Below are 19,938 nucleotides of genomic sequence, written 5' to 3'. Positions count from 1 at the left end.
TTTGGCTTTAAAATAATCCCGAAAGTCTTTGGCAGAAAGAAGTGGGAATGGGAGGAGTAAATAAGCTATGTGGATGCCTTTCCAGACACATTCTGTAAAAACTCAGGCTTGCTCTTTCATTTAAGAATTAGTTATATGACCATCCACAAGACGAAAGCAAGGGTCTTCTGAATTGTGCCCTGTTCTCTGTGAAATAATACAGTTGCAGCTTTCTCTACTCGGGTGGGGGTTGGTGGGAGCAGGACTCATGTCCCAGAAGGCACTACATCCCCTTGATTTTTCTTAGTATAATGTCTAGGTAACCAAAGTCATCCAAACAAGGTATATTTAAATTTATCAATTAAGAAATCATCTGGTCAAGGCCAGTTTGTTGGAATATTTCTGCTGGAAACATCTTGCAGAATTAACCCCTGTGGCCAGCGCAGTGGCTACTCTGGGCACTTGTATCCTCACTGAAGTCGAGATGCAGACAAGGCTTTCGTTTGCACATGCAGCCCCTTTGCACCATAGGAAGGAGGAGCAAAGGAGGAGCATTAAACCAGAAAAAGGGTAATGATCCCTGAGTCAAACCTGGTGCTTGATGGCTTCTTGAATGTCAGGCAGTTTTCTTAGCGACGGGGTGGAAGTGGTTTGCCACTGCCTTCTTTCAGGATCTCTTGCAACTTCCCAACCTAGCCTGAAACCTGTTATGGCTCCAGTGATCTCCCATCCAAGTATTGACCCAACCTGACCTTGCTTAGCTTCCAGACCTGGAGAGTGCAACATCTGCTGAAAGTAAATCAGGAAGTACCTATTGGAGAGTGCCTTCCTACTTTTTCTGAATGAGGAAGTTTCCTTGTTAAAGATTTAGATTTTGGCTTGTTCCAAAATTGGTAACTATAATACCCTCACTCAGATGAAGTGGGAAACAAAACTAGTGTTCAGGTATGTCCTCAAAGAGGTTTGGCAGCAAAATATGTGCGGCTGCAACAATAGACCATATCTCTGTTTACTAAACCCAACCTGACATGGGACATGGCCAAGATCTGGTTCTGCAGTGCAGGGTTGTGAGTTTGAGATGAATGAATGTAAGCAGTCACAAGATGGTGGATTCCAGCCTTGTCAGACAAGGATGTACCCAACAAATAAGTCATTCCTCTCCCTGGGAAGATGGGGGAGGCATATCCTAGATCCTCACAGGATCTAGGGCGGCTAGAGGTGGCGAAGACCATGTGTTTGGCCCATGTATTTGGCATTGTGACTTCTAAGTTTATCAGAGACATAAATCTTTAAAGTTTAAAATCTGACACTGTCCCCCAAATGATAACCTCAGTATAAGAACCCTTAAGTTTATCTTCTCAGTATCTTGGGAGGGTGGTATTATGGAATCATAAGAGTTTTTCACAAGGCTTCTCTTCTCTTCTCTTCTCTTCTCTTCTCTTCTCTTCTCTTCTCTTCTCTTCTCTTCTCTTCTCTTCTCTTCTCTTCTCTTCTCTTCTCGATCTACCAATTCATCACAAGAGGAAGCTCCTTTTCCAATGTCACTTGGCCACCAACTCATCTCCTGTGTTCCTTTGGAAGGTCTGGAGACAGAACAGTGGCCCTTGAATCTTGGTCTGTACCCTGAGGAGAGTGAAAATGGACAGGCAGGCAGATGGCATGGCAAGGGGGCATGGTTTGAGACTTGGTGATGCAAACTAGGCCTTTTTTTTTTTAAACTCTTGGCATGCCATGCCATGCAGAAATGTCTCTAGACTAACTGGAATTTGCAGCCACCTCCTTGGCTCTTGGCTCCATTTCTAGCCACTGCTGGGTTAGGGATAAAGGGGAAACTTAGTGGCTCACATTTTCTGAGTAAACCAAGCAGCTCGGTAGTTGAACGTTCAGTTTAGCTATAGTGAAATCTCAAGCTAATGAACCTCCTTCTAGGAGACTTTGAATGCAACAGAAAACATTCTGCCTGGACGTCTCCCCCAAATCACAGACAAGTCTATTGTGTCTGAAGTAGTCCAGACAAGACCCGGACATTTACATTCAATAGTATTTCCATCTTTTGACATGATGGACATCTCTCCCTGAGTGGTTTATGAAATCAAGATTTCAGTGTAGCAGTACATCATGGTCAAAGATGTGTGTTAGGGGGAGTGGTAGAGAAAGGTAAATTAGATTGGGTTTGGGGATTTTTTCATGTTTTTCCAAGAAAAGATGAAATATTTAAGGGGGAACCCCCCCCCTTCTATCCCTTTTGAAATGACTAAAATATTGGTTAGAGAGGCCTGTTCAAATGATGATTGTGCTGTCACAAAACCTCTTTATAGCTGTGCCTTGTGAGTGCCTTGTTGGAGTCTTTTTCTGGATCGAAGCTCGGAGTGTCCCGCTCAAGCTTTTTATTTCTTACCTGCCCTTCCATCCAATGAAGGATGCTTGTCTGACCACCCAAGAATGAACTAACATAAAAAGAGAATAGTGGCCAATTATCTTGATATCCAAATAGATTCTGGGATACATACTTTGTTGGTGGATACCTATAGCCTGCTGTTTTGAATGAGTCTGACAGAATTCAACAGGGCTATTCTGAATGTGGATGACTGTGTTGTAATGGAAAGGTTTGAGAAGCCCTAGATAAACTAGAGGTTAATAGCATGGCACGTGTAGACATCATGAAATGTGTGCATGTGAGAATTGAAATTCATTCTCCAATTCATGAGATGTGGGGTCCCTGACAGTAACCTTGCAAAATTTGGAGTGAGAATAGCAAAAACCATGACAATTCAAATGAGAAAATTAAAGTCTTGCTTAATTTGGCAATCTTTTAAGATTTTGGCTCCTTTATTAGGGACCACTTTTAATATACTAGTGATTCCCAAATCATTGCCTTCAGAGTGAATATTCTATTAACTCCTCACTACAGTGCCTCCAGAAAAATCAGACGTACACATAGATGAAGATGAAATTATGGCCTCATTTGATGCAACAGCACCCTTTACGTCCATAAACCCAGAACTAGCGAAAGAATCCATATCAGCAGTACTACACAACACACCCGACCTAACCAAATACACCCAGATCGAAAAACCCAGAATCATGGAGCTCATTAACCTCTGCCTCACTACCTTTTTTCAGTTTGATGGACAAATATACCAACAAATCAGAGGCACACCCATGGGATCACCATTGTCAGGACTCATAGCAGAGATTGTAATGCAATGCCTAGAAGCTATAGCACTGCCACACATACAACCTAAAGTATGGGTCCGGTATGTAGATGACACCTTTGTTATAATAAAAAAGGAACAACTAGAGAAGACATATGAAACTATCAACATCTACAAAGGAATAAAATTCACCAGAGAGGAAGAAAACAACAACACGCTCCCCTTCCTGGATATCCTCATCAGCAGAGGAAACAACAGCAAATTAGAAACCCAAGTTCATCAGAAGACAACCCACACCAATCAAGTACTCCATTACCAAAGTAACAACCCAACCTCCCACAAGAGGAGCTGTGTCAGAACATTATTCAGGCGAGCACAAACGCATTGCAGCAACCCAGAACAGCAGAAAAAGGAAACAGACCGCCTATACAACATCTTCCAACAAAATGGATGGACATCCACGCAACTTTATAAAAAAAATGCCTGACCACTCAACCTACTACAACACAACCTACTCAAGCTATGAAAAGGATCACACTGCCATACATCAGAAACGTCTCAGAAACCACCAACAGACTGTTACAACCACATGGCATCACCGTAGCACACAAACCAACTAAAGCCCTCCAAAACATCTTAAGCAAACCAAAAGACCCAGTAGCACAAGAAGAAAAAACAGGAGTCATCTATAACATACAGTGTAAGGACTGTAACAAACACTATGTAGGACAGACAGGCAGAAGGCTGGCAGAGCGCATCCATGAACACCAACTAGTAGTCAGAAGACACGATGAAAACTCCTTAATCTCACGACACATGGACAGACTGAACCATAGTTTTAACTGGGAAACTCTCAGCATTTTGGACCAAGGTAAATCCAAAAATGCAAGAGAATTCTTGGAAGCCTGGTATTCAGACAAGGCAGCCATCAACAAACACATAGAGATAAATAGCATCTACATACTATTCAAAAGAGACAAAAGACCAGAAGACCGCCTCACCAGCAATCATCAGCCAGAGAAGCAGAGATTACCACCAGGCACACAATCAAGCACTAAACAATACCCTAATCAAGGAACTACCAGAGGGAAAAATAAAACAAAACCGACACCCCCACCAACACTGGTAGGGTGTGCCACTGTATAGAAACAGAGAGCAAACCCCACTCCATTCTAGCACTGAAGAGGTTACCTAGCTGGGTAATGAAACGTTTGCAAGAAAACAACCAAGCTCAGAGGATCCCACGGACTCCACAACCCTGAGCTGTACATATTTGCTTCTATTGGTATCATTGCCTTCAGTCAGTGTTTCTTAAACTTGTTCTGTAGAACAGAAGTGTTCCCAAAAGAATTTGAACATGTTCTGTGAGCTGTTCTGGATTTGGGAGTCGAACAAGCTATTCGCCTATGAATGAAAAGGAGAAATTGACAGATCATCCTTCAGGGGCTACAGTGAAACTACTGAAAAAGCAGAAGACTTTTAGATAAAACTTTACAGATAATATGAAATTTTATGAAAAGATATTGAAGATTCTACTACTTTTTCCTTCAACGTATTTTTTTTGAAAATGCATTTTTAATAATCACTAAACCAAGACCAAATATTGACACAGCATCTCTAAGACTTTCTTACTCCAGGAAGTGATGAAATAGGCCACCATATGCAAGTTTATATATCCTACTAAGAGTTGTAATCAGTGTTAAACATAAAGGGGAAATAAAGAATATCATTAAAACATGTTACATTTCAACATTATTTCTTCTTTTTATAAAAAAAAAAACAGTCATGGGTTACCTGTATTAATATAAAAAAAACTTTGATTTAAGGGCCTCCATGTAGCTGAGTTTGGATACAGTAGACCAAATGTTTGTTCAGACATCCCCACGAAATAATATATAAAATTATTGCATCCAAAGTAGTCTGGATGAGGCAAGTTAAATTTATAAGCACGTATGACATAATTTGTGATTAAATGGACATTTGGGAGTAACTGGCCCAGTTAGTCTGTTAAATCATGGCTTCTCTGTTTGTATATGTGTGCGTCTGTTGTACTACGTTCTTACATTTTTTGAAGGAACAGTATCTTAGACCATTCATCAAGAAAGTGCTTGGGAACATCCAAGTTGTTGGTAACTTGTAGTGATGATCAAGGTGGATTCGGTTGGAGAAAGATAGTGATGGTAGATAATGGTAATTAGAGGAACAATTTCAACTAAATTTCTTTGAGAGTGGTGAGACAGGGATAAAAAGGTAGAAAGTTTTGTAATGGTTGAGAGCAGAAGCAGTGGAAAAATTACACTGAAGACTATGGAGAAGGCTTTAAATGGTGGATTTGTTAATTTAGAATGGTAGAAGCCACTTAATGAAATAGAATGGAAGAATTCAGAATGGGATGAGAAATTCAGCAATAAACCCAGCAGGTTTCTCTCCTCCAGCATCCATGTTCTCTGAAAGCGGGGCTTGCAGGCATAGACAGTTTCTCTTCAAAGGAAAGGTGATGATTTCAGCACTAAGCAGCTCACAGCCAGTATCTGCAGCAGCCTGATCCCCCCCGCCCCTCCCCGGCGTCCCATCCGCTCCAGAAGGGTCAGATGGAAGAATGTTCTTTACCCAGGATGTTCCTCCCCGTTCCCCTGGGCATGAGATGGCCTTGCTGTTCTTGCTTCCTTCTGCCAAGCACCCAGAATTGCTGCTTTTTGCCTGATTAAATGAGTCTGCCCTGCTCAGATACAAAACGGTCCGCGGCTCAGGCTGGCAGCTGCTTATTCACAGCCAATAATAGCCTCTGTTTCTAGGGTTGTTTACTTTTTATAATGCAAAAAGAAAAGCAAAGGAAAAAAGCTACAAAGACCTGCACCTCTCACATATACTCAAGCCTGATCTTACGTATGTATTCCCACCACATTTTGCACCCAAACTGACCTCTCAGTCAGTTTATCTAACAGAAGGAAAAATATGAGACAATAAACATACGAACTATGATAGGCATTTTTTCTAAATAGTGCTTGAATGGGATTCCCAGCAGTACAATGCACATTCCGTTATAGAAAGAGAAGCATAAGTCCTTTTAGTCAGTGCAGAACTGATGGAGAACAGGATCCTTCCAGGTTTGTAGTATTGGGTTTTTGCAAACAAAATTTCATTGTTCTCCTGGCATGAGTACTGTATCTGCAAAAATCAGTGACTCTTCTGGAACAAAATTGCTGTGTGAATTAACTTCCGTCCAAAGAGCGGGCCCATCAGTTAGCTGAACCCATCCATTTTTCCGTGGAAGGAAATTCTGGACATTCCAACTCATTATTCCAAGTCTCACTGCACTTGTGAACATCTTATGTATTCTGACCAATAATTTTCATAGGGGTATTATTTTGTAAAGAATACGTTAAGTCAAGAGGGAGGTTTGAAGGGCTTAGGATTGCCGGCCAAAATAGACCCCAAATTCTCCACTGTAATGTTAATTTAGATTGATTACAAGGATGAAACTGAAACTGAGAGGCTGTCTGGGAAAGATTGTTGAGATGGAAAGATTCTCTGTGAAGCTCCGTATGTTAACGGTGTGCCCTAAAGACAGGGCTCCGTTTATTTTAAGGCCTCCCCTTTTTGCTAAGAGGAAGCCACCTCCTCCTTCCCCTGATGGGGAGTGGGTAAGAATCTAGAGTCTGGCAAGAAATGGCTGGACTCCTGTTACAGGCTTCACCAGGACAAGTGAAGACCAGCATATGTTTTAGCACAACATGTTAAGCTTGTTGTGTGTATCTTGGTTTTATATCTATATTTTGGTGGCATTGTGAGTTGTGAGAAGCCAGTTCTTTGGGTTAATTTATGATGCTGGGTATTATGTGAACTGAGAAAATAGCTTAATTCAGCATTTTCATGGATGCAGCAGCTGGGTGCCTGCCTGTCTAATACCTTCTATTTTATCCAGGTCTGTCTACGATGGTGCAGAACATGGACGCTTCATGGAGAAACTGGATGCTCGCATCCGGAATCATGACCGTGAGATTGAGAAGATGTGCAACTTCCATTACCAGGGCTTTGTGGATGCAATCACAGAATTCTTGAAGGTCAGGGCAGAAGCGCAGAAGCTTAAGGTAAAGAATGTTCAGCCAAAGGTGTTTGAAGAGGTCTAAGTGGTGTGGAGCATCTTGGAGGTCAGATGAAATCTAAGTTAGTCACCTGTGGGAAGGCTAGTGAGGGACTGAGGGCGGAACTCTGTGTGGAATACAGCAAGCACTTGCAGTCAGGTCCAGGCATATAAGGGGACTGCTATTTGCCATTGACAATTTCTGAAAGCCATCCTCAGCTTTAGCTGCCTTCAGCGGTGGTGCTGAGGAGGTGGCAGAGCAGACCTTTAGGCTGTCAGTTGCACTATCTGTTAATCCTGTTGGTGCTTCAGGGCACAAATATTGCTGCCACAAGGGGGAGGTTCTTTTTCTAATGGCATGTAGTGCTCAGGTCCTGCCCATCCCCAAGAGTCAGCCAGCTCCTTTACCCTGAGTAACCAGCAGCACAAGGAGGCTTTCCCACTCTCTTGGGTAAGGATGCTGCAGGGCTGTGGGTTGGGGTCTGCGTTGCTGGGAGAGGTGGCAGCTCCAATGCCCTTAGAAGACCCCAGCTGGTGTGGAATTATTTTCATTGACTCCTCTTGGATGCTGGGAGCAGAGGGTGCAAGGCTTCGCTGAGATGCTAAGCCAGAGTTCAGCTCTTCTTAGTTGTCCATTTAGGGAAGAGGATGCTGCGTAGCCAAAGGACTGTTCGTGAGCCTGTTGCCAGATGACCAGGACAGCCCACAAGAACAACACATACGGGCTTCTTTTGGCTTTCCGGAAAAAAATCTTGATTCACTTGGGGAGTCTGCAGAGTTTCAGGAGTCCACTTGTATATTTCAGAGCATGTGTGCTCCCTGGCTGCACCATAGTTTTTGTGGCCGTCTGATCTCCCAATGATCCAGGCTGCAGATCCAAGGGAGAGCTTTTGTTCATCCAGTTTCTCTTAGTATGCCTCTATCCTGTTCTCTCTCTCCCTGGCTTTATGGGAAGCCAGTTTCACTGTAAAATCTGCATCCTTTCCTCTCAGTTCTCAGGATTGACTCCCAGAAGTAGAGCAAGAGCCAGATGAGTTGCAGGAACCACCACTTGGGTGGGTTTTAGCAATTGCGAGGGAAGGAAGAGTTTCTGTGGGACTAAGGATTGCTATCTTTTGACTGGTTGCCAGGGCAGGGCTTCAGTCAGCCTTTTTCAAGCTAAAAGTCACTCCACTTGTCATGCTTATATTGCTCTATGTAGCTTAATTGAGAGAGCCAGCAGTTTGGGAGCACTGTGGTAGATGAATCAACTAGGCGCATTTCCTGACTAAAAATGACAATTCTGAACTTTCTTGAGGTTGATGGAAACAGCTGATGGTGGAAATGATGACAGTCCTTTTGGAGATAGGAGGAGATGGAACAGGGAGTGGTGTTTGTATACTGCTGAACTTCTCAGGTTGGCAGCATGAATTGCCTTGCTGGCATTAAGCTGGTAGTTTCAGGGCAGCCCCACATCTGTTCTCATGGGCTTCCTTCCTCTGGAAACCCCGTCTTTCAACCGATGAGGGCATTCCACTCCACTGGGTACCACCTTCAGAGGCAGGCTCACGTTGCCCTACGTGGGCAGGGAGGTTGCGTCGCCCACTCTCTGGGGAGGAGGCCATGGCAAATAGGCAGAGCACCCCAGCCAGAGGAGAGGGTTCCTCGGTTCCTCCTCCCTGCCGGCTCTTCATACGGCGGGATTCATGGCAGGCCCTGGCTTTGGCGTGCTCTGGCCTCATCAACAGCCTGGCCTGCACACCGCTGGCACCTCTCGCTCACCCTTCTTTCTGGCCTGGAAGGACTGACCTCCCTCCTCTCTCTTTCCTCTACACTGTCCTATCATTTTGTTTGTGAGTTGTTTGCAGAGACAGTAATTGTACGAAAAGCAAATTAAATGCAGTTAATAATTACCAAATAAGAGGAGTTCTGCTGGGTCAGGCTAAAGGCCCATCTAGTCACTCCCTCTAGGCTCTGGGAAGCTTGCAGGCAGGAGAGGAGGGTGATAGCAATTGTGTGGGTCAAATGTACCTGCCGTGTTTTGGGCATTTGTGAGTCTCCAGAGACTTGGAGTCTCTGCAAGGCCCCTTTCCTCATCCCAGTGCCCATGTGGAGAGTTGTCCCAAAGTAGGAATGTGCATGAGGCTGCTGATAATGTCTGTTAAAATCTCCCAGTAGTCCAGGACATGGTGACATCCAGTCATGTTAACCACCTTGTGGTCTTCCTGGCTGGGTTTGGTTTTCATGGGGAAAAATGACATGTAGGTGATTCAGGCCTGAGATTCATCATCTCATTTCCTTTGTAACTGTTGGACTGTAACCAGATTTATGTGTTTATCTATCCAATTTGTATGCCTAGCAACTCTGGGTGGCTGGTCTCATGAGCTAAACAACCCTAAAAAAAATGCCATGGCTTTCTTTTACAGAACCAAGTGACAGATACCAATCGGAAACTGCAGCTGGAAAGCAAGCAAGTAAGGAAGCCTTGGCTCCTCTCTTTGAAAAAGCACCCCAAGCCTTTGCTGCAATTTTATTTATTGTATTTTGTTACTTTAATAGCTTACAAATTGAATCTATCTTTCTGGCTTGGGCGTGGATGTGGTATTGTTAAGTTGTAATCTGCTTTGTGCTGGTTTTTAGCCTGAAAGGTGTTGCAAACTCCCGCTCTCACCCCAGATCTCTGTTCCTCGGTTTCTGACGTCCTTGGAAGGGTTTCTCGGAGGAGCCTGAGAGGCCCCTCTTCTGCCTCCTGCAAATCCCTTCTTGAGCCATTTCCTTAGCCTGCGCCCAGCCCCCATGCCCTGCTACCCTTAAGCCTGAAACCAAACTGCCGTGTAGGAAGTTTTTAAATTTCCTAGGCAGTGTACTAGCCGTTTGTCCTCACAAAGCTGCATACTTGTTGGCAGAGCTGTATAAATACATAAAAATGATGCTACGGGGCAGAATGGGTCAGGCCGGTGGTGTGTGAATCCATCCAGACAGTCTGTCTTTTAACTTTGCCCTGTTGCCTTGAATGTTTCCAGCCAAGCAGCACAAGTGGGACCTAAGCCCTGCGTCTTAGCCACTAAAACCTGGCCCCTCAGCTCATTGCCCCTCCGGCCTGCCGGGAGGAGTGCAGGAGTTGGTTGTCCGCGCAGGTGGACTCTGCGCTTGCTTCTGGCACACGGCCAGCCTCTCTGTAAACCTGGGCGAGACACGCTGCCTGTGGTAAAACCAGTCTCTTTCACAGCTGGTGGGCGCAATGGAAGAGCTGAAGCGGTGCCGGTTACAGCAGTGGAATATTTCTGCCACCGTGGACAAACTCACACAGTGCCTTCCTGGTGAGAGACCTGAAGAGGAGCACGGAGGCGCCTGGGTGATTGTCTTCTCCTCCTCCTGACTTCTGTATTTTTCTTGTTTCTTCTGCCTAGTTCTGGAGATGGAGAGCAAATTAAGAGAGCAGATGAAGTCCAAAAGGTAAGGGTGCAAGTGTGGCTCTGGGTTTCAGCCAACGTCTAAGGAAGGCTCTGGAGGCTGTGGCTTGACTAACGCAGAGATCCGTGAGGTGTGGAGTAGCAAACATTGGGAGCTGCCCAACCCATCCAGGGCTTCCTCCTAGAAGTTGGGCCCCATCCATCAGGAAGCTCTCCTCGGCAAGCTGGGTGTTGTGTACTTTCCACGCACATTCTAGTGCAAGAAGCACGACTCTGTTAGTTTACCAGACCAGCCTGAGGGAAGAGCATGCAGGGCAGTCCTTCCTCTGGGGCTTGTCTAGGTGAATTTCCTGTGGCTTTTCCAAGGCTGCCTGACTAAAGCGTTTATTATGGAAAGTGGTTCTTCTCGTGTTCAGAGGGCATCGCTTATCTCCAGGCAAAATGGGTAGAGCAACTTGTACTTCAATTTTTCACCTTGTCTGTGCTGGTAGCACAAATCATTCTTCCTGCCAAAGGAGCACATTTCTTCTCCATGTTCCACCAATTTTAAGGTACCATTTCAATAGAAGGGAATAGATTCCATGGCCTGAAAATTGGATGCGTGTGACAAGTGTTTTAAAACAAAGTTGTTGGTTGTTGATCAAGTGCTTGTTGTCAACATTTGAATTGTTTTTTTCCCCTAAGGAATAAAGAGTGAAGAAGACTTTTGAGCAAAATAGTAAATTTTGGGGAGTTCTGTAGCAGAATTAGTGTGAGTTTGTCCTTCTTAGGACTGGGGGTAAGATTGTCCTTGGCTGCCGTTATTATTATTGTTGGTCACACAGCCAGATGTTTAGACTGTGTGCCAAAAATTTGGCATTTTTATCCACCTATCAAGTCCTTTCCAAGGACCTGGGATAGGCAGGTGTTGTTTGACGGTGTTAAAGGTATTTGTCGCAGGATGGAAACTGTTCCAAGTAAAGCTGCCTTTTGCAACAGACTGGGGGTGGTTTTGTCAATGCTGATTCAAGTGGTGCTTCAGATGTTTTGGGATTGTATCCAAGGTGCCTATTAGTATTGATATTATCTTTGCTTTCTTTTGCCACAGTTGTTTTATTTCTACTTATTATGGTCGGTTGCATAGCCAGCCAGATGTTTAGACTGGATTTGGCATTTTGATCCACCTATTGAGTCCTTCCCAAGGACCTAGGATAGGCAGATGTTGTTGTTTGACGGTGTTAAAGGTATTGTCAGGTTTCAGGCCAGGATTTGGGACTGAAACAGCATTGGTCACACTTTTGGATGATCTCTGGTGGGAGTGGGATGGGGGTAGAGCATCCATCCTTGCTCTTCTTGACCACTCAGTGGCTTTTGATACCATCGACCATGGTATCCTTTTGGGTCGGCTTGGGGAGTTGGGGGTGCGTGGCACAGTTTTGTGTTGGTTCACCTCCTTCCTCCAAGGCCGGTCCCACTCGGTGTTGATAGAGAACGAGAGGTCCAGCCCGCGGCCCCTCCTCTGTGGGGTGCTGCAGGGTTGTGTACTTTCCCATCAAACCGCTGGGTGAGATCATCCGCCGCCATGGGATGAGGGATCATCAATATGCAGATGATACCCAGTTATACGGCTTCATCCTGGGTGATTTGAGTGATGCTGTGGCCACCCTTTTGCGGTGCCTGGAGGCTGTGGGGGTCTGGATGGGGAACAACAGGCTTCAGCTGAACCCTGGCAAGATGGAGTGGCTGTGGGTTAATGGCTCCTCTGGATCCGGGATTTTGTCATCGTTGGTCCTGGATGGGGTAGCACTGCCCCAGACAGACCCAGTGTGTAATTTGGGGGTCCTCCTGGACTCATGGCTCCTGCTCGAAGAGCAGGTGGCAGCCGTGGCCTGGAGGGGCTTTGCTCAACTACGTGCTGTGCACCAGTTACGCCCTTTTCTGGATTGGGAGTCCCTCCAGTCAGTCACTCAGGCCCTGGTCATTTCCCGCATAGACTGCTGCAATGCGCTCTACACGGGGCTACCCTCGAAGAGCATCCGGAAGCTTCAGCTGGCTCAAAATGCAGCCGCACGGAAAATTTTAGGTGCCCCAAAGATGGCACATGTTACACCTTTGCTGAGTGAGCTGCACTGGGTCCCAGTTTGCTTCCGGGTGCAATTCAAGGTGTTGGTTATCACCTTTAAAGCCCTACATGGCATGGGGCCGGGTTACCTGAGGGACCGTCTCACCCCCATTATATCTACCCATCCCACCCAGTCAGGCAGGGAGGGTATGCTGCGGACCCCGTCGATGAAAGAATGTGGACTGGAGGGGTCCAGAAAGAGAGCCTTCTCTGCTGTGGCCCCTGCCCTATGGAATACCCTCCCCCCAGAGGTGAGGCAGGCCCCAACTCTCTTGTCCTTCCAGAAAGCAGTCAAGACCTGGCTTTGCCAACTGGTGTGGGGCGAAAAAAGGGGCAACCAACCCTGGGGCTGGGTAGCACCTTGAAGATGCTCCCATATGTTAACACCTTACTGAACATCAACATATTGGAAGATATTATTATTTGCGAATGTGTCTGGTTTTATTCTATTTTTACTGTATTTTATATTGTTTTTATTGTATCTTAATTAATATTTATTGTTGTTTTATTGTGAACCGCCCAGAGTCACTTTTTCGTGAGATGGGCAGTATCTAAATTTGAAATATAAACAAACAAACAAACAAATAAATGCTGTTCTAAGTAAAGCTGCCTTTTGCAATTGACTATTATTATTATTATTATTATTATTATTATTATTATTATTATTATTATTATTATTCACAACAACATGAAATCATAGCTGCCAGTTCTTTAGCTTGCGTTGGCCGTTTGCGTCAGGTTCTTCCCAAGAACTGGATGTCATAATGTACTGGTGTAGTATATGTATGGATCCAAGCAGTGTGGCCTTTTGTAATTGACAGATGGAAATTTTGTCAATACGAAGATTTTCTAAGTGCTGTCCAACATTTTTTGGTATGGCACCCAGCATGCCGATAATCACTGGGATTACCATTGCTGGTTTATGCCATAATCTTCTTTCTTCTTCTTCTTCTTCTTCTTCTTCTTCTTCTTCTTCTTCTTCTTCTTCTTCTTCTTCTTCTTCTTCTTCTTCTTCTTCTTCTTCTTCTTCTTCTTCTTCTTCATCATCATCATCATCATCATCATCATCATCATCATGCTGCCACCACCTCTGCAAGGAAGCCGAAGAAACAGCAGACCACCTAGTTAGCCGCTGCAGGAAGATCGCACAGACTGACTACAAACAACGGCATGACAAAGTAGCAACAAAGGTGCATTGGAATATCTGCAAGAAATACCATTTGCCTGCAAGCAAGAACTGGTGGGACCACAAAACAGACAAAGTCATAGAAAATGAAGAAGCTCTGGGACTTCAGAATTCAAACAGACAAGCACCTGCCACACAACACCCCAGATGTAACAGTTGTTGGTAAGAAAGGCAAAAAAGTCTGGATAGTGGACATTGCAATACCTGGAGACAGCAGAATAGTAGAGAAAGAATTGGAGAAAATCACAAAATATAAAGACCTGCAAATAAAAATCGAATGACTGTAGCAAAAGAAAGCAAAGATAGTATCAATAGTAATAGGCGCCTTAGGTGCAATCCCAAAACATCTGGAGCACCACTTGAACACCATTGGCATTGACAAAATCATCAGTCAATTGGAAAAGGCAGCTTGACTTGGAACAGCTCACATCCTGCGACGATACCTTTACCACCATCAAACAACAACATTTGCCTACCCCAGGTCTTTGGGAAGGATTTGATAGGTGGATAAAAATGCCAAATCCAGTCTAAACTTCTGGCTGACTGTGCGACCAACCATAATACTTTTCTTATTCTTCTTACTGCGTTTGGTTTGATTTTAATCTTATGTGCACTGCCCTTTCCAGATCATAGTTGTGTATAAATTGATATAATAACAAGTAAAATAATATCCCAGGCCTTTTTTTTTTCCTTCTTCCTGCTTTAAAAAAATATTATGAGGTTTAATATAATTTTGAACTTACAGACAAGTGGAGTTCATTAAATCATTACACCAACAGCTTCTGTGGACAGTCAAATTCTCTTTTTCTTTTTTGTAAAACACCCTGTTGGATGGAAAATGTTAGATCTGCCTTGGTGAGTTTTCCCCATTTTGCATTTGGCAGCTCCTCCTTGGAAACTGTTTTCCTTATTAAGGAAGATACCATTTCTTTCAGATGGATCTTTGGTGTTAGCCAGTTGCAGTAAATACTAAGACATGTAAACTGTATTGGTTCTTAAGGTGATACAAGGCTTGTTGTTCTCTTGTAGGCCTGGGGTTTGTTACAGTGACAGGTAGCGCTGTGTAAATTCTCCTGGAGGTCAATAGCTGGAGACCCCATTGAGAAAGTTCTGAGGTGTCCTTGGACAATTCTATAGGCCAAGGGGGTGGTCTGTAACTGTAGTGAGTTGCATGAGGCCTTGGGTGACCTTCTAGCTGATTCCATGGAACTGTAATGGTATGTGGGAATGACCTTGGGAGACGGGAGGAAGAGATGCTGCCTAGGGAACAATCAGATAAGAGGGGGGCGTAGCCCGCAGCTGCATAACAGGCACAGAAAGAAACTCAGAAAGGGACCGTTCTAACTTATCAGGTGGTAAAAGAGATGGCAGGAGATTTGTACTTTCTGACTTGCAAGATTCTGTTAATGTAGCCTTCCAGTAAAGTAGAATTAGCTCATCTGGTTGTGTTTCCTGTCTGGTCTACCTGGGAAAGCTGACAAGAACCTGCTAGTAAGACTTCAGTGTTGTAAAGTGAAGCCGGGTCTGCATGAATCCCTCCTGCCTAATCCATTTGGCTCCTCACCAGAAAGATTGTGTTTTATTGAAAATAGCTTTACATAAGCCCATTTGGGACACAGGCTGCACTTGAAGGCTTCTTACATTTCCAATTAAAACAATTTCTTCTATCAGCTGAACATCATACAGATAGTTCTCCTTGTGTCTATTGGTAAACAGTATGTTCTCAGAATGCACATAGTCTTACTGCTGTGTGTATGTGGTGGGAAGTACTTGCCTGATTCTTCCTGCAAGGCCACCTGAAGTTTCCTTAAGTCACCCCTGTAGCTGAATAGAAGTGTGTGTGTTGCCTGATAAATAAATGTAAATAGTATTTTGGCCTTCAGAAGCCAGCTAGCCTGTCCTCTGCCTGCTCCTGTGTACTGTTTGTTGGGGCTTGCAAGCAAGGAATTATTTGCACAATCAGTAGGTGCTGGACCGCTGTCCCAGAGTTCTCCAGACATAATGGTAGAGCAAAAGAGTCATAAATGGCCTTCATCTCTATTCATATAATTACCGAAATTTGGTCAGAAATATTCCCCTTGGCCTGTGCCTCTTGGTTGCAATTGATGCAAAAGACTATATCAATCTATTTGCCCAATTGTGACCAACTGCATTTGGGTTAACTGGGGTTCATAGCAGTCACTGATTTTCATTTCACTGGTTGCTGTGCTCCATGACTCTCTCAACTGACTTACTCATGCTTTTCTCATGTCCATCACCTTTTCTTGTTCTTCTGTTGGAGATTCTCTTTCTATATTACAGCTTTCATTTTTCTCTATACTTTTGCACTAATTTTTATTTTTGTGACCCACTGGAGAAAATAATTCTAAGGAGTAGCCATCGCTTAATATGCAAGAGGAGGAGGAGCCATTCCTTCATGTGCAGTTTGACTTCTCATCAGTGGTGAGATAATTAGGACCAGTAAAGCTCAATACCCTTCTTACACTGATTAATTCAATGATATAAGCAATTTAGTGGGTTCCTGGTGTTTCTCATTTTAAAGGTTATGCAAGCCTATGATCACCTGGTGGGTTGTGGGTAAGTGAGTGATCTTACCTGCTTCTGAGAAAAGTTGGTCCTTTCTTCCAGACATTATCCTGCATTGAAGACCTTAGAACACCTTGAGCATATGTGTTTGCCTCAAGTGAGCCATTATCGCTTCTGCAAGGTCATGGTGGAAAACATTCCGAAATTGCGTGAGGAGATCAAGGAAGTTTCCATGTCTGATCTCAAAGATTTCCTGGAGAGCATCCGTAAACACTCTGACAAGATTGGTGAGACGGCAATGAAACAGGTGAGGAACCAAGTAGTAGAGACCAAATTGGTTTCCCAGTTGAAGCACCTCTTGCAAGTGACCAGGGATATTAGTTTTGAACCCTTGTTGGGACAGATTTTTCTCTTTCCTGACATTGTTTTTAATTATCCATATTTGTTCCAAGCCTTTTCCATGTACAGCAAGTTGTGGGCTGTGTAAATTCATGGGCTACTAAACTCGATGGTGTTTCCTCCCTCCTAGATCACAAGCAGCCTATCTTAAATATCAGCTGCTGAGAATGTCAATAGAAGGATATTGCCTGTCTGTCCATGCTTGTGATCCTTCTGAATGCACCTGGCTAGCCCCCTGGGATGCAGAATGCTGGATTAGATGGGCCTCAGGGCTCTTCCTGTGTGGCCATGATGCACCACTGTAACCTTGTACTCCTGTGCATACTGGCAAATAACACAGTGCTGGTAGGGGCTGGTGTCTGTTTTCTAGCCTCAGAACATCGTGGGGGTGGCTTTGATTTCTGAGTCCTGTCGCATTGGGAGCCCCATCTCAGGATGCAGCTCAGGCTAAGTCTTGTTTTTGGTGGCGGCGGCGGCGGCTTAGCATACTGTGCAAAGCAGCCAGTTCGGTTTAGTAGTTTTTCATTATGTATGTGTATATACTCATCACTCGATTCTTGTTCACGGTAAACAGAGTTATGTAACATACAGAAGATGTGCAAGAAGCAGTCCCTATATAATGAGATAAGAAAAAAAGAAGAATATTGACACAGCTGACTGTAGCCCTCCACACTTTTCCAGTCTTGCAGTTCATTCAGGCTTCTGTCACACCCGTACTCTGCTTCATGCCTTCCGCCTTCTGTCCTATATTCCGTGAAACCAGAAAATAGGTTAATTGCATAACCAGGTTTAGTATATTGTGTGACTCTAGCCACTGTATGTAATAGACAGCTTGGTTAAATTATCATGTGTGACCAGACTGGATTCCAGATTATAACAAAAAGCCAGCTGCTTGCATTGCTCTTGGAAGGTTATTGGTGTAACACTTTATCCTCCCGTGATGCTTACTCCTTGGTTCTGGATGGAAGTAAATGGAATAAAAGGGGGTCTGTCCTCTCATTTGCTTTGCCTGGGGAGAGGAAACAAAAACTGGATTGCTGCTAGTATGGGAGATATTCTGGGAGCTAGATTTTCCTCATGGCAGAAAGGTTGGTCCTATCAGCACCAACTTGCCACCTGGTACTGAAGCTGAGAAGGGCAACACTTGGTCTATTAAAGAATGGAAAAAATGATGGGCTTAAATTGCAGGGACTCCCTTATGGTGATTGAAGGGAAACAACTGCTTTGAATGGTTTCACTTCTTTAGGTAATAAAGATGTTTCTCTAGCATGGCCATATCTGGGTAGCTACAGCCAAGTTTGAGTTGACACCTTACTGCTAGTGCATGAATCATATGAATGTGAGTTGGGAGGAAAGGAAGGGAAGGATATTTGGGGAACAGGGACCGTGTGGGAGATGTGGGGAGGCAGTTACAGTCAAGGAAGCTGCTCCCTTTTAAGACTGCAGAGCTGGGGAAGGCACACAGTGAAGTTCAAATTGGAAGATGGAGTTGCTGCCCTTGTTTTTGAGACTGTGTGCGTGTGCATATGCATCTGGGAGAGGGCCTCCCTCCCCGTCTTACACATGTCTGTTTAGTCACATAAAGGATGTCACGGGGAACATCCCTTGCCGGTTAATGGGAAAGTTATACCACGCTGTAATGCACATATTCAATAAGCAACAGCCCGTGCATGGACATCTATCTCTAGATATTTAGAGATGCATCCTGGCTGTTCCCGTCCTAACTGAAGATCGAGTTAATATGCAAGGCGTCCTCTCGGTCCCCCTTTGTCAACAGACTAACCAACCAAACTGGCTTTCCCTGTCAACAACTGCCATGGTGGTCCTTAAGCTCTCTCTAAACCAATAAACTAGGGGAGGGCATTTTGACTCTTGGTGTTTAAATTGGCTTCATTAAAATGATCCAGATCTACCTGATGTGAGCAGTTAGAAGCTTGATTGTTTACAGAAATACTTAACTGTTGGCAATGTAAACAACCATATTTCTGGAAAAGTCGCAATGTTGTACTCATTGAAAGTGCTAATAGCTTTCACTTGTCTTTTGGTGCCCGACTGACGGGGAATGTATCTCTTCACAAAGACAGCCCATGTCCAGCTCAAGCTGTTTACCAATTGCGAGGAGAGAATATAAGGTTTCTCTTACTTTGTTCTTTGCCTTTTGTGTCTTCCATTAGTTATTTTGATCACTAAGGTATTGGATGAACAAGGCCTCTAAAACCCATAGCTGTCAGGATGCTTTCTCTCCCAATTTGAAACATTCCAAGTGAAGAAGTCCTGAGTTCATGTTCTTTTGCTTACTGTTGGAGCAATACAACATGAGCCAAGATAGCCATACTTCATTCATTCATTCATTCCCCCAAATGTCTCTCAGCTTGACTTTTCTAAGCAGGTCTGTTTTCCTCTGGTTTTGAACACCCCCCCGCCATTCTTTTGTCAAGTGCCCCCTCCATTTAACTTTTATCAATGGATAGCCCTTTGCCTTGGGCCATGGACTGTGTTCATTACAAGTTTGTGCCTAGGTCAGAGGTGGGGGATTCTTAACTTGGCCCCTGAAGCAGGTAGGTAATAAAAAGCAGGGTCGCTTAATCCTTTCCTTCCCAAGACAAGAGTGCTCATGTAATTCTCCTGTCGCTTGCTTTGACATCCTCTCTTCAATGCATCTGAAGTTGACTAAATACCACCTTCTGCCTGCTACTAGTACCTTCTCTCTTCTGGATTGAACTTAAGTTTCTTAGCCTTGTCCAGGTTACTTGTGGTTTCAGACATAACTTTTCAGTTCTTCCACCCTTTTTCTTGATGTGTATGAAAAAAAGGGAGGGGAGCAAGTAGGTGAGCATCCCTTCTTGTTTTTATGGCAGTTCGTTCAAGGTCTTTAAACAGAGTCTTCCAGTAGAGGATAATAGCTGGAAAACAACAACCAAAAAAAATCTTTGTTGGGAGCACAGAAAAGAATTCTGCATCTCCTTCCAGAATTGAAGAAGCAGGGACCGCAACAAGAATGTCATGCTCCCCTTCACTCTCCCTTGGTCAGCCTGCACTGATGGATGGCTGAAAAAGAGTTGTTTTTATACCAGTAAAGAGTGCTTCTCTTCTTTCTTCATCCGTTCCCGATTTTC

General features: G+C 44.2%; 1 protein-coding gene across 5 annotated transcripts in view; it reads left to right on the top strand.

Annotated features, from left to right (window-relative positions):
* Nucleotides 1-19,938, top strand: part of EXOC6B (exocyst complex component 6B) — a 245,396-nt gene that overhangs the window by 29,860 nt on the left and 195,598 nt on the right. For all 5 annotated transcript variants that reach the window (XR_015793513.1, XM_088128712.1, XM_088128714.1 and 2 more), the window contains exons 2-6: nucleotides 7,060-7,225; nucleotides 9,624-9,671; nucleotides 10,427-10,517; nucleotides 10,608-10,653; nucleotides 16,526-16,730. Coding sequence is in view for 4 of the 5 variants with exons in the window: in XM_088128712.1 (XP_087984838.1) it covers nucleotides 7,060-7,225; nucleotides 9,624-9,671; nucleotides 10,427-10,517; nucleotides 10,608-10,653; nucleotides 16,526-16,730 (556 nt within the window). In the remaining variant the exon portion in view is untranslated. The remainder of the gene's footprint in view (nucleotides 1-7,059; nucleotides 7,226-9,623; nucleotides 9,672-10,426; nucleotides 10,518-10,607; nucleotides 10,654-16,525; nucleotides 16,731-19,938) is intronic.

The sequence above is a fragment of the Python bivittatus genome, unplaced genomic scaffold (genome assembly GCF_059951505.1).
Source record: "Python bivittatus isolate LINGU-HERP-01145 unplaced genomic scaffold, Pbiv_v1 ctg000740_np1212, whole genome shotgun sequence".
Lineage (NCBI taxonomy): Eukaryota > Metazoa > Chordata > Lepidosauria > Squamata > Pythonidae > Python > Python bivittatus.
Note: the sequence above shows the minus strand (reverse complement) of the source record. Positions and strands in the feature narration are given on the sequence as shown.